This window comes from Lissotriton helveticus, chromosome 7 (assembly GCF_964261635.1).
Source record: "Lissotriton helveticus chromosome 7, aLisHel1.1, whole genome shotgun sequence".
In the NCBI taxonomy this organism is placed as follows: Eukaryota; Metazoa; Chordata; class Amphibia; order Caudata; family Salamandridae; genus Lissotriton; species Lissotriton helveticus.
In genome coordinates, this window is record NC_136068.1 from 114607979 (window position 1) to 114620675 (window position 12697).

At 45.5% G+C, this 12697-nt stretch overlaps 1 protein-coding gene across 2 annotated transcripts in view; it reads right to left on the bottom strand.

Moving 5' to 3' along the window:
- Window positions 1-969: 969 nt before the first annotated feature.
- Window positions 970-12697, bottom strand: part of PCMTD2 (protein-L-isoaspartate (D-aspartate) O-methyltransferase domain containing 2) — a 162297-nt gene continuing 150569 nt past the window's right edge. For both annotated transcript variants that reach the window (XM_078651649.1, XM_078651648.1), the window contains one exon: window positions 970-4801. In XM_078651649.1, coding sequence (XP_078507775.1) covers window positions 4416-4801 — 386 coding nt within the window. In that variant the 3' untranslated portion in view covers window positions 970-4415. The remainder of the gene's footprint in view (window positions 4802-12697) is intronic.

The following is a 12697-nucleotide window of genomic DNA, read 5'->3' on the forward strand; positions in this document are numbered from 1 at the left end:
AACATTCCCAAGTTTGAGACAATGGAGCTGAAATGTTTTGGGGAAGTTTTGATCCAGATGGAGTCTGTACCCGGCCATGGCTGCAATTACTTTATGACTCAATGTCCAAGTCTCATTCACTTTATACTATCATACATTCATTTCCACCTGATCACACTTCTAATTCTACCTACCTATTTCCTCAAACTTCCATTCACCAACATATGTATCATTCACTCATAGCTGTGAATACCTCATTTTTTCCAACAAAAACTGAACCCACCTCTGCCCCCATTTGTTAACCTACCCACTTCCTTCCTTTCATGTGCTCACATAATCACCAATCCACAAACATGCATTTATAGGCTCATCCATCTACATCTATACATTCATCCATCAACTCACTCCTAGCTATGTCAGCCATAAACTCAGACATCCACCGATTCAGCCATGTACTCATCCCACACCCATTCACTCAAATTCATTCAACCCGCTGAGTTTGCTTATGTGCTTTGATGTATTGTCTGCGACTATATTTACACATAGGTTTTTAATGTGTTTGTCTATGTGCTGGCTGCCTCCAGATGGGTGCAAGTCTGTGTTTCTGGTCAACAGTAGCTGCCTGAATGGCTCGGTGTGTTTTATGTGTGCATCTGTCTGGGTTAATGGCCACCTCTTTTCATGATGTACTGGGTTGCATCGTTGATTTGTTGATCTGTGTATAGGGACGCCCGAATGTCTGTTACTTGGTCTGCTACTTTGATGCAGCTTTTACACGAAAAAATAAATAGGAATACGAAACAAATTACTTCTTGCTGAGTAACAATGCATGGATAAAACAAGATGCCATTCACAGCAAATAAATACTGAATGCTTGCAAGTCATTTACATAGAAGGAGTAATGCCACAAGTCAAATCAGGAGATGTGAATAAAGCAAGTAAGGGATGAGGGGCACTGCCCTCCAGACAGATACAAAACTGCAAATCACAGACGTCCTGTACACCTTTAATGAAACAAGTTACTTCCATACAACAGCATAGGTTACAAGATGCGTGCAGACCATGGGTGCTCTGTACGTGAAAATGCACACGACTCCCTACCCCCTTCAATGCTGCATCTTGTGAATTGTTGCTTGTTTCAGAAGACATGACTTTTCTACAAACAGGAGTCACAAAAGCATTTTAGAAGCAAATGAGTCAATAAACAAATGGTAGAATCTGTCGGATAAAAAAATTGTCATTATTGACAATAGAAAAAGAGTAAACTACTGTACTTAGAACTGCTGAACACGCCCTATATACAGCTGCGAATGACTGTGCACACACAGGACCCAATCTACAACTATACAGAGCCACCAAGGTGCTGGGTATAGGAAACAAGCTCTCCTCTTAATTTCTCATTATTTCCCATTAAATCTTTATAGTCACATAAAATCATCTAAGGGCAACATAGAAATGTATATGACCAGCACAAAAAGAACCTACATGTTCTGCTGCTGGTGCTTCGCCCAGCTACAGATGGAACGTGTCGGGTGTCGACCTGTCACCTGGGACACTGGCTCCTCTTTTTGCCTGTATCAGAAATGTACGTATGTGCATCCCTGGCTTGAAGCAGCGCGTTGCTTTGAATCAGCCAATGAACATAGGGCTGCTGCAGTCTCCGGTCGAGGATAAATGAGCAAAGGCATCCACCCACACTCTCCAAAACCTGTCTCCAAAGGCAAAAGTATACAACAGACAGGGAAGAGAGGACTGTATCAGAGGAGATGTCACACCAAAGTAGCAGGACTCCTGGTAGTCTGAAGCTTGAGGTGAAAAAATAGGATTTAAGGCTACTATGTCCATCAAATTACCATGCAAGTCCACACTACGCCACAGTGACAAGAACAGTAACTCCTTCAAGACAACTGACTGCAGGGAATAAAAGTGTGTTTATAATATAGCTTACATACCCAAAGACCATAAAGCCAAAAAGCAATACTTCCAAACATTGGCCAGAGAAGGCGCAATTCTTTGTTGACTTCAAGTAGGAATGAAATTGCATACAAGGGCCAGCTCTACGAAGTTGGGGTGTAGATTCAAAATCTATTGAGTTTTTTTAGCAAGAACAACTTTTAATTCGAAATACAGTCAATTTCTAGCAAAAACTGATTGCTATAGATAGGGAAACGGCATGGAGCATGTAACGAGAAGGCAGGTTAGTTCATTTCTGAATTTAAAAGACGATGGATGGGGCAGATTGCTTTTCACTGCACAGGTCAGCATTGAAGCACTCAGTGTCTTTCACTGCTCAAATTAGGAAAAAAAGTAAATTCATAAAGTGCAAGAGCCACACTACTAATCAAATACATCCAGCAAAACCCATGTTACAATATCAGTTAGCAAAGGTGTTCTGTATTTGAGCAGTGTATAAGAGGTCCACCATGACCAATGGCCAAATATTTTAAACTGGTATTTCAAACCTATATGAGGAATTTGCTTATGAAATGGGGTATTACTCGATCCATAATGTAACTACATCTTCCTCTAGGTGCTCTCACTGGGGTCTTGGTCCATATTTTAGTGAACGTAACATCGGAAAGATGGCAGCGTGGGTCTACAATAGATGATGAACTATATTCTGACCTCTCAACAAAATTTATCACAGAAAGCCCATTAAAGTCAGCCTGCTACAGGCCTCGGAGCTGGCCAACATGGGAAGGTCTCTGCATTCCTGCCACAAATTTCCGAAGCATCACATCTTACATAGACAACAGTAACCAGAGCGAAAATTAAATCCAAAATCGACACGTGGGAAAGACGCTATCTTGACCCGGCAATGGAAATTCAGAAAAGACAATCACGGTTTACAAGTGCTTTAATCCGAGATATTAGTAGTGTTTCCATGTCCAATGAAACGCAGTGCTTTGCATCCGCACTCACTGCCAGTCCTGTACACCTGGAACATTATTTCATACTACTAGACATGCCAGTCATAGCATTTTGGCAGTATGCATGCCAACATGGTGGACTTGTTTTTAAGTGACTAACCTGTGAGCCTCAAGAACGGCTCTGCAGCTCGGGGTAAAGGTGAATCGGAGCAGTCTATGCTTCAGCCACCAAGACGGAAAACAAGCTGCCAGTGTAGTGTAGTCTTTACGACACAGACCATATAACTTTTGGAATAGAGAATTCTCATCTTGGCGCTCAAAAGATGGTGAATTTGAACAGGAAGCTGTAAGTTACCCACATTAGAGATTGTTTCAGACGCTAAATGGCGACTGGTTAGTAAGCAACACAATTGATGCATATATTGAAACCTGTCTTAAAGACAAAGTTAAAATAATCCACACCCCTCTGTGCTCACAGCTTCCCAAATTGGGCCTCCAATTCCTCCATTTTGTGGAGTACTATACACTGCCTTGTCCATACATAGAAACTGGCAGATTAGTTATGCCTGAAATTCCTTCTCAGCAGACACTTTTTTTTGCATTATTTCTGTAATACAGCTTCAAAGCTCATATTTCACGCGCACAGCATTTTATAATGCTTATATTTCATTTAACTGCATATATATTGGTTTGTAACAGTACCAATATTTAAATAAAAAACAAAATCTCTATCCCGCCACGCTGATCTCTGAATATCAGTGAACTTAGGCTGCAAAAGGCGCTATAATAATTAATTACACACAAAATTACAAGAGCCCCTCTTCTTGTATGACCCAGGTTTCATTTTCAGCTATGCTTTACAACTACAAAATGGTAAAAAATAAAGGCGGAAAAGGTGCAAGGGGTCTCCTGCGCTGGGAAAACTTTACTTAATTGGCCATAACATAACCTGAGTGCTTGGACTGCTTGACCTCTGGAGCAATCAGCTCTCTCTAAATAACTGCAATACCAGTGGGATTTTCTCTGCAGATTCATTTACAGAAGGGGCAAGAGAGAGACCACGTTTCCACCAGAAGACGTGAATTTGCACGGCCTGAAGCAGAGTCAAGACAAGGTCAGGCATGGTGGTGATTGGAAGTTGTGCTCTAAACCATCCTCAAACCGAAATTTGAGTGGAAATGTTGAGGCACCGCGACGATCTCCGTTTATAGGGAAGTGAAGCTCTCCTGTATGTAACAGGCGCAAGAGTCAATTCAAGACACCACCAACTTGCTTTGAAAGTCAAAGGAAACCCTACTGAGGAAGGCGGGCAACCGAACAGGGAGGCCGAGAGAAGGAGCTGCACCCCTCAACTTGCAGTCAGCGTAAATCCCCTCCTAACTGTGCAAGCCGTGGTCTTTTTCAAACATATACATCAGACATACAGCAGCAACAGTTCTCAGACAGCCTAACGCCGTCCATGGTCATGTTAACCAGCAAGCAGGTGGATGCATTTGTTAAGCCCTACAAAGGATCAATCCTGAACTACTGTTCCATCTATGTGACCCCCTCAAACATGGGACACCTCTACTTTTCTCTGTAGTAGAGGAGGTAGTATTTGAGCGGGTCAGGCAAGGGGAGACACAAGATCTTCTCCCTCAGATGGTTTACAGGAGGGTCCGGCTTCACACCTGGGACTACCTTCTCTTCCTCCTCCCGTCTCTCCTCCTCACCATCCTCAAAGTTGTTGTTATCGTCGAAAGGGTGAGGGATGCGACTGGCAATGACCTCCTTGTCCAGAAACACAATGGTTTCCAAGCGGCGGCGCCTGCGCACCCGCCGCCTCTTGAACCGTGGCGGGTTCTTCAGCCCATTTCCAGTCTTGCCCTTGGATTCGGGTTGGATTAGCTTTTTAATTGTCCCACGGATAGAAATGCGGGCCAGGTCCTGTAGGGTGCGGACATTTGCTGGAGCTGTAAGAGAGAATGAAAGGATATACAGTGTCAAGGCAAACAAAACTAAAAAATACACACGAGGTAACCGTCTCAAGGAACATGTTTTTCTTTTTTGACAAACTAAACACGCACACAAGTGCCTATGAAGAAACTAAGTTACAACTGCTGATGTAACAAAGACAAAAACATACCTGATGGGTGAACCGCAGTCTGAAAGCGTAAATGGGACTGAACAGGGAACATTAATGTCAGGGGATACAAGCTGTGTTTGTGGGTGAAGGGGGTAAAAAAGGTTTTAAGACTAAGGAATACATATGCTTCCGCACTCTCCGCTCGGCTCCTCTGACTGCTAGTAAGGCACAGCTCCATCCTCTCTCGGAAAGAAAATTAAGGTGAGAGCTAGTCCAATATCTCACTCCATCACAGAGTAATTTATGATGAGATTAACCTGGGTCGATTTTTACGATTTAAACACCATCCTTTTCTACCAAAGCATCCTCTTCTCTTCCAGGAGTTGGCTCCTTTGATGCCTGGCAAAGAAGATCACTTTCTTGGAAACTAAATGCCTTTCCTAGCAATTTGCAGAAGTTTAAATACAACATTTGAAAACAGTGTCACCATCGGGGCACAGCTGTATGCTCTTTGCACACAATGAACACCCCTTTACACACTTTCTGAGTTTCCCCGTAAAAAGGTCTTTACTGTTCTTTATGCAGACTAGAACACAGAATGTGGGCACTCTAAAATAACTATTAACTACTTACTAGAGTTTGAAAAGAAGTGTTAAAACTAAAGCAACTTCGGGTACCTCTCCAGAAATGTTCATTTTGGTATTAGTACTATACTCGGTATATCAGTACTTTGCAGATACAGTCTTCCACATAGGCCTGGGCATGAAATTCCGCTACGCTCGCGGAGTTTTTCCTACTCTGCGCAGTGTGTGGTATTTTGAAAAACTCTGCAGAGTGGATTCGAGTTTTTTTACTTGCTAGCGCTCGCCAACGTTAAGTTGGCGAGCTGCAGCAAGGAAAATCTTACTCCAAGCCACCTCCGGGCAAGATTTCTCAACATGGGCGTTCGCGGGTGGTTGCTACCACTCGCACTGAGAAACCTTCTGTTTGCGTTGAGAAAGCTGCAGCTCAAGTAGAACATCTACTCAAAGCAGCGTCATCTTGCACTGCGCGTGGTGCCATTTGTGCAGTAGTGTGGCAGAGTCTTTTGGTCACGTCCGCGGAACTTCACAAACTCGCCCAGTCTGACGTTCACATCCAGGTTTATGCTGCTCATGCATCTGTGTGCCCATAAGAAGGCATGCTCTTGCACGTCAACAGTGGAGGTTTATAAGCTACCATAATGGCCAGTGTTGAAGATCCTTCTGCTTAAGAACCTGTATCGATCCCTAGCAGAGAGTCTTGTTATATATAGAGATGCATAAAAAAAGATACACACCTTAAGATTATATAGTTTTACTTGATATATAAATTGTATGTTCAGGTTATCCTCACCAGTGTTGGCAGTTGATAAATCTGACGTCACGTGGCAAATAACATACACATTTCATGTTGTTTAAAAAAAAAAAAAAAAAAAATCAAGATCAGCTATCTTCTGCTTTCTTTTTGCGTGGTTCACACTGGTCACCCAGTTCCCTTCGTTCTTCTGTTAACACGCAGCACTGTTATAGCTTAAAACTCTTGCTCACCTATAACGAACTGCACATGGTACGCAAATCAGTGCCATGTGCATGCTACGCAGATCAGTACCATGAGCATGGCACGCAAATCAGTGCCATGAGCATGGTACGCACATCAGTGCCATGCGCACAGCACACAGATCAGTGCCAATGCGCACGGTACACACATCAGTGCCATGCGCACGGCACACACATCAGTGCCATGCGCACGGTACACACATCAGTGCCATGCGCACGGCACACACATCAGTGCCATGCGCACGGCACACACATCAGTGCCATGCGCACGGCACACACATCAGTGCCATGCGCACGGCACACACATCAGTGCCATGCGCACGGCACACACATCAGTGCCATGCGCACGGCACACACATCAGTGCCATGCGAACGGCACACACATCAGTGCCATGCGAACGGCACACACATCAGTGCCATGCGCACGGCACACACATCAGTGCCATGCGCACGGCACACACATCAGTGCCATGCGCACGGCACACACATCAGTGCCATGGGCAAAGCACAGAGATCAGTGCCATGGGCAAAGCACAGAGATCAGTGCCATGGGCAAAGCACAGAGATCAGTGCCATGGGCAAAGCACAGAGATCAGTGCCATGGGCAAAGCACAGAGATCAGTGCCATGGGCAAAGCACAGAGATCAGTGCCATGGGCAAAGCACAGAGATCAGTGCCATGGGCAAAGCACAGAGATCAGTGCCATGCGCAAAGCACAGAGATCCGTGCCATGCAAATGGTACACAAATCAGTGCCACGCGCACGGTACACAGATTAGTGCCATGTGGATGGTACACAAATCAGTGTCATGCACATGGAACAGAAATCAGTGTGAAAAGCACTAACTTAGTGCGATGTGAACGTATGACCTGCAGATCACACACTATGCTCTCCCATAGCTGCAGCCCTCGCTGAGATATCGCACAGGGAGTGGAACCCTTGTCTGCATGTTCAATTGGTCCTGCCTAAGGCGGTATGAATGCTGCTGTGCCAGCAACCTTAAGACCCTCTGTCACATCTATCCTGCAGTACACAACCTATTACTTTGGGATTGTTGATCATCACCACTTCTCACCACAGTTGTGACTTCAGGCCTTATTTAGATCTCAGCGGATGCAATCGTCTGTCACAAATGTGACGGATATCCTCTCCACTGCATTAAAATCCCTATATGATATAATGGGATTGTAATACGGCAGACGGTATATCAGTCACCTTTGTGAGGGAGTATTCCCTTCCGCCAAGATCTAAATTAGGCCCTTAGTCAAAGGCTTGTTTTGAGATCGCCTAGTCAGAGACTGGGCTTGGGGACTGAAATCTCCCCAGAAATATCAGTATGGAATTGCTGCTCTTCGCTTATGCCTCGGTGCAGCTCCAATGCTCCTTAGGAGGAGCACCTCTCAGTCCATCACACACAAAGATGAACACTACATCTTACAAACTGCAGCATCAAGCACGTCAAACTATGCAGGCATGATCCAGCCTTCAACAAGCTAACAAAGGTGGCCACTAAGGCTCCCCGAAGGACAGCTGCACGCCAGACAAATGGCACAAGACAGCGATGTCACAGAGTCCTACATCAGGCACATCAACTCAGTGAAGGATCTTCCCCAACCTTGAATACTGGACCATCTCTGTTGGAGATGTATTCGTATGAACATTTATCATCATTTCTTTGGAACAGAACAGAGATTTCATACAAACGTAGGGGTTAATAAGCCTTTGATAACCAAAATAAGTATTTTTGAATAAAATATATGTACAGTTTAACACAGATTTTTCTACCACTGTTCAGGTGGTGTCTTTGGTACAGAGGGTTGAGCTGAAACGGTGCGAGACTGGAGGTCATTATTTCAATTCCAGCGTGGTTTAGTTCACATTGTCATTCTTAAGAGGTCAAAAGAGTGCTATATATTATTATGATTATTCTGAGTCTCCTGAAATTCCAGAGTTTCCCGGTTTGCTTTGTAATCAGATTACAAAGCAACCACCTGTACCCTGAAATCCAAAAGCTCACCACCTATTCCTGAAAATGATTAGAAACAAGACAAATTCTCCTTGATCAGATTCTAGCGTCACATATGCACTTTCTATTGCACAACGATGATGACCACATACCCCTTGTCCATTTTTGCAGCTAAGTCACTGGAGACTAACCAATCCCCGCTGCGTTTACGAATGCCACTCTTCCAGACCCTGAGCAACGCTCCAATACTAAGCAAGCTGCACAACTGCAACAGCTTCTGCGCACACCGGACTAGAACATAAAATCCGCAGTAGCAAGAATGGACAAACCAGACTCGCACAGCAAGAGGCTGTGGCTTCAAAGGCATCATCGAGACATGGTTAAGTCACAGCAGCTCATCCAGCTCTGAGAGGAGCCACCATGCCTGCAGTCCACTGGGAAAATGTCTGAATGCAGAATGACCAACCAGGGCCCACACTGCTGCTTCCAACCCCATAAAGCAAACTTAAAAGTTTGAAAAACACACACTAGTTCCTAAGTCCACCTTAATTTCCCTCTACAGGCCTCAGGTAGGCTGGCTCACTGTTTACTGAAGCTCCTTTTTGGGTTTCGCCTGCCGAAGGCTGCGCTCTGCGCAGCTTTTCGGCGCAGGTGAAATCCTTTGTTGACAATAAGGACTTCGGGAACGTCCCCCGGCTCTCATTGGCTAGCTCCATAAATGGAGGCTAGCCATTGGGTGCCGGATCTGTCCGTCAAGGCCGGACCAGATTCGGGGGCGTTCCCGAGATTTTTTCCCTGGGCGGAGTTTCGTTTTTTCCCGTTCCCTCCCCTTTCACTGAAAGTGATTTCAGATGCGCTGTCCATTCCCGCCCCCCTCCGTGTGCCTCCCCGCCCCCGCCCCCCCTCGCTGTCCTGTGCACGTTTCCCGCCTCCCTCCCGCCGTGTCCTCTTCCGCCGTTCGTGTCCTCTTCCGCCGTCCGTGTCCTCTCCCGCCCCCCTCCCGCCGTCTGTGTCCTCTCCCGCCCCCTCCCGCCGCTCGTGTCCTCTCCCGCCCCCCTCTCGCCGTCCGTGTCCTCTCCCACCCCCCTCCCGCCGTTCGTGTCCTCTCCCGCCCCCCTCCCGCCGTCCGTGTCCTCTCCCGCCCCCCTCCCGCCGTCCGTGTCCTCTCCCGCCCCCTCCCGCCGCTCGTGTCCTCTCCCGCCCCCCTCCCGCCGTCCGTGTCCTCTCCCACCCCCCTCCCGCCGTTCGTGTCCTCTCCCGCCCCCCTCCCGCCGTTCGTGTCCTCTCCCGCCCCCCTCCCGCCGTCCGTGTCCTCTCCCGCCCCCGCTCTCAGAGCTGGGAAGGAGCTGTTCATGGCGGCTGCGCTTTGGACAGAGCAGCAGTTTCCAGTGTTTTTATTCTCCCACTTGGATCAACAATACCCAATTCTGGAGCGGCGTAAGGGGGTCCGATCTCCCCTGGACACTGACATAAGCTTATTGGGGTGCTCCTTCAGTGGGATTTGATGTCAAAATCGCGTTTTTTCGATGCTAGTTTCCGTGCTCTGTGAGAAGACACGACGGAGAAGGGGAGAGCTCGTTGTTTTTCCCAGCTCGGAAGCCATGGCGCACCTCCATTTTTGTGCGCTTCGATTAAGAGCCCTTTCCATCTCGGGAATTCCCTTTGTGTCCATTGTTCCTCGCCTGTGCCCTCTGTTCAGTATGTTACTCAGTTTTATTTTTCCAATCCTAAAAATACTTCAAAACATTTGAATTTAAACGTTTTAGTGGATTTTAAGGTTTTCCCTTCCGTTGTCAACAAAAGATCTTATTAACATCGGCCGCGCATTAATTTGGTACGTAACAGTTGAATTTGTTTCCATAAACGTTTCCTCCCCGTGTCCAAACGAAGTGTGTAACTCCCCATGCTGGGGAAAGAAAGCTCCCAAATCCATTTTTGTTACCGTACAGTCAGCCGATCACTTGACAGAGCAGGCATTAGTATAGATGTCTCAGGCTATTAACAGCATTTCACAGCCAGATGTATTCAATCTGTTTCTACGAACCTTTGAAAGGCTAGGGCATTTGACAGTAAAGCTTTTTAGGCTGCGTGTAACTGAGCACAGCAACATTTGCACTTCGCCCAAGATTGTAAGAAAGTCGAATTGCCCAGTACAGGGAATGCAGGAGCTGGAAGATAGAGACATAGCGAGAGAAAGGTAGGAGATGCAAAGTCAGGGAAAGGCATGCGGAATAAGATGGGGACAGACCTGGAAGTAGAAAGAAAGTCAGCAAAAGAGGGAGAGGCAGAAAAAGGCAAGCAAAAGAACCATATAGATTTGGAGACACGGAAATGTAGGTAGAGAAAAAGAAAAGGAAGACGGCTTAAAGAGACGGAAAAACAGACTGGGAGAAAGAAACGCTTATAAAGGGAGAGAAGAGACACGGAACAGAGAAACGGAGAAAAATAGGGAGGAAGAGAGGCAGAATAAGAGGAGGGACGAAGGAGAAAGACGGAGAGGAAAACCAACAAGAAAAAGGCAAGTAAAGATGGAGACAACCGACAGCTGGGAGGGAGTTAGGAAGAGATAAAGACAGACAAAATCAGTATCGCTGCCTCTATCTCTGCCACTATATCTATTTGCCTGTTGCTTCGTCTGTCACTGCATCTGTATTTCTCTTCCTTGTATGTCTGTCTCGATTGGCTTCTGTGTCCCTTACTTCCGCTGTCACCTTGTATTCTTTCTCAATACAAGCACCGAGTTTGGCTGACAATCTTTTGCTGGGACTAGTGTTTTCTGGGCTCAGCCGCCTGACCTGTATCTGCTGGGCTGAAGTGCGATCAGGCCCAGGGCACAATCTGATCTTAAATCTACGGGGATAGCAGTCTTGACCTTTACTATATCTTTAGTAGTCAGTGGGTTTCGGGCCTTTTGCGTGTTTTACAAATAAATAAAAAAATCTTTAACACTTGGGTAATTTAAATAAATAATTGCCGACTTTCTGGGGAAAGTCCGGGGGTGTTAAATTGATATGACCTTTTTCCTTTCGGACACCACTGCATTGCACCATTTGTGTTTTTAAGCTTTTACATTTACTTATTAAAATGAAACCTGGCACATGTATTATAACCAGAATGCGGTAGTGATATCCACACAGTTTCATCTGTAAACGCCACTCCGGTTGCACAGAGCTTATATCATCATTTACAACCAGCTGACATATTTGTTTTAGATAGTGTGGTTTTGCACAAAGAATATCTGCTTCTCCCCAGTGGAGCTTTGTTTTTGCCAGAGCTTGTTGTACATTGGTGCCGTGGATTTGTATTTCATATTGGCTAATTGCTTGAAGTTTTCCACCCACACAGGCAAGGGAATCTGTGGGCTACGTAAATACTTATTTAAAATACTGAATATTGTAAAGCTATCAAGGGGATTATTTTTTTATCCCAATGAATTAAAAAGAAGTCGCGGAGGACCAGTTACTATTTGCAAAACATTTTGTCAATTTGTAGTAACGCCTCTGCAATGGTCCAGACTAGTTTTGCCCTTTTATTTTCTCTGGTGTGACACTTATTTTTGCGGATCTGGTAACATGCATCCTGTTGCATTTCACGCTACCTTGTTCTAAGCAAGTTAGCGTTAGCTGTGGATGATGTTTTTGATTTGTTGGCATTACATATTTAATCAATAAAGAATGCGAAAGTAAAACGGTCTAGAAACTAAAATGACCTTTTAACAGTTCTAAGTATGATATAGGATAATACTATATATTATCTAATGGGATGTCTGCATTTGGGCGTCTATTGGAATCAATTAATGTGTTTTTCATATTTGTGTAGAAAGTTAATCAACGAGCATCTGAAGTAATAACTTGTTTCTTTGTGTGCAGGCTGTGTACAGCTGCATAGCATAAATGATTCTCCGCGTTCCGGTTGTCTTACCTCTTAACATTCAGGTCAAGTCTTTTCCATCCTTTGGAATCCAGTTGTTGGGCTGCTGTTATGTATAGCTATGTAGAGGCCAACAAAGTAAGTGCACAACAAGTGACCCGTCGCAAAATGCGTTTCTTACCTCATTTTTGGGTTTCGCCTGCCGAAGGCTGCGCTCTGCGCAGCTTTTCGGCGCAGGTGAAATCCTTTATTTACAATAAGGACTTCGGGAACGTCCCCCGGCTCTCATTGGCTAGCTCCATAAATGGAGGCTAGCCATTGGGTGCCGGATCTGTCCGTCAAGGCCGGACCAGATTCGGGGGCGTTCCAG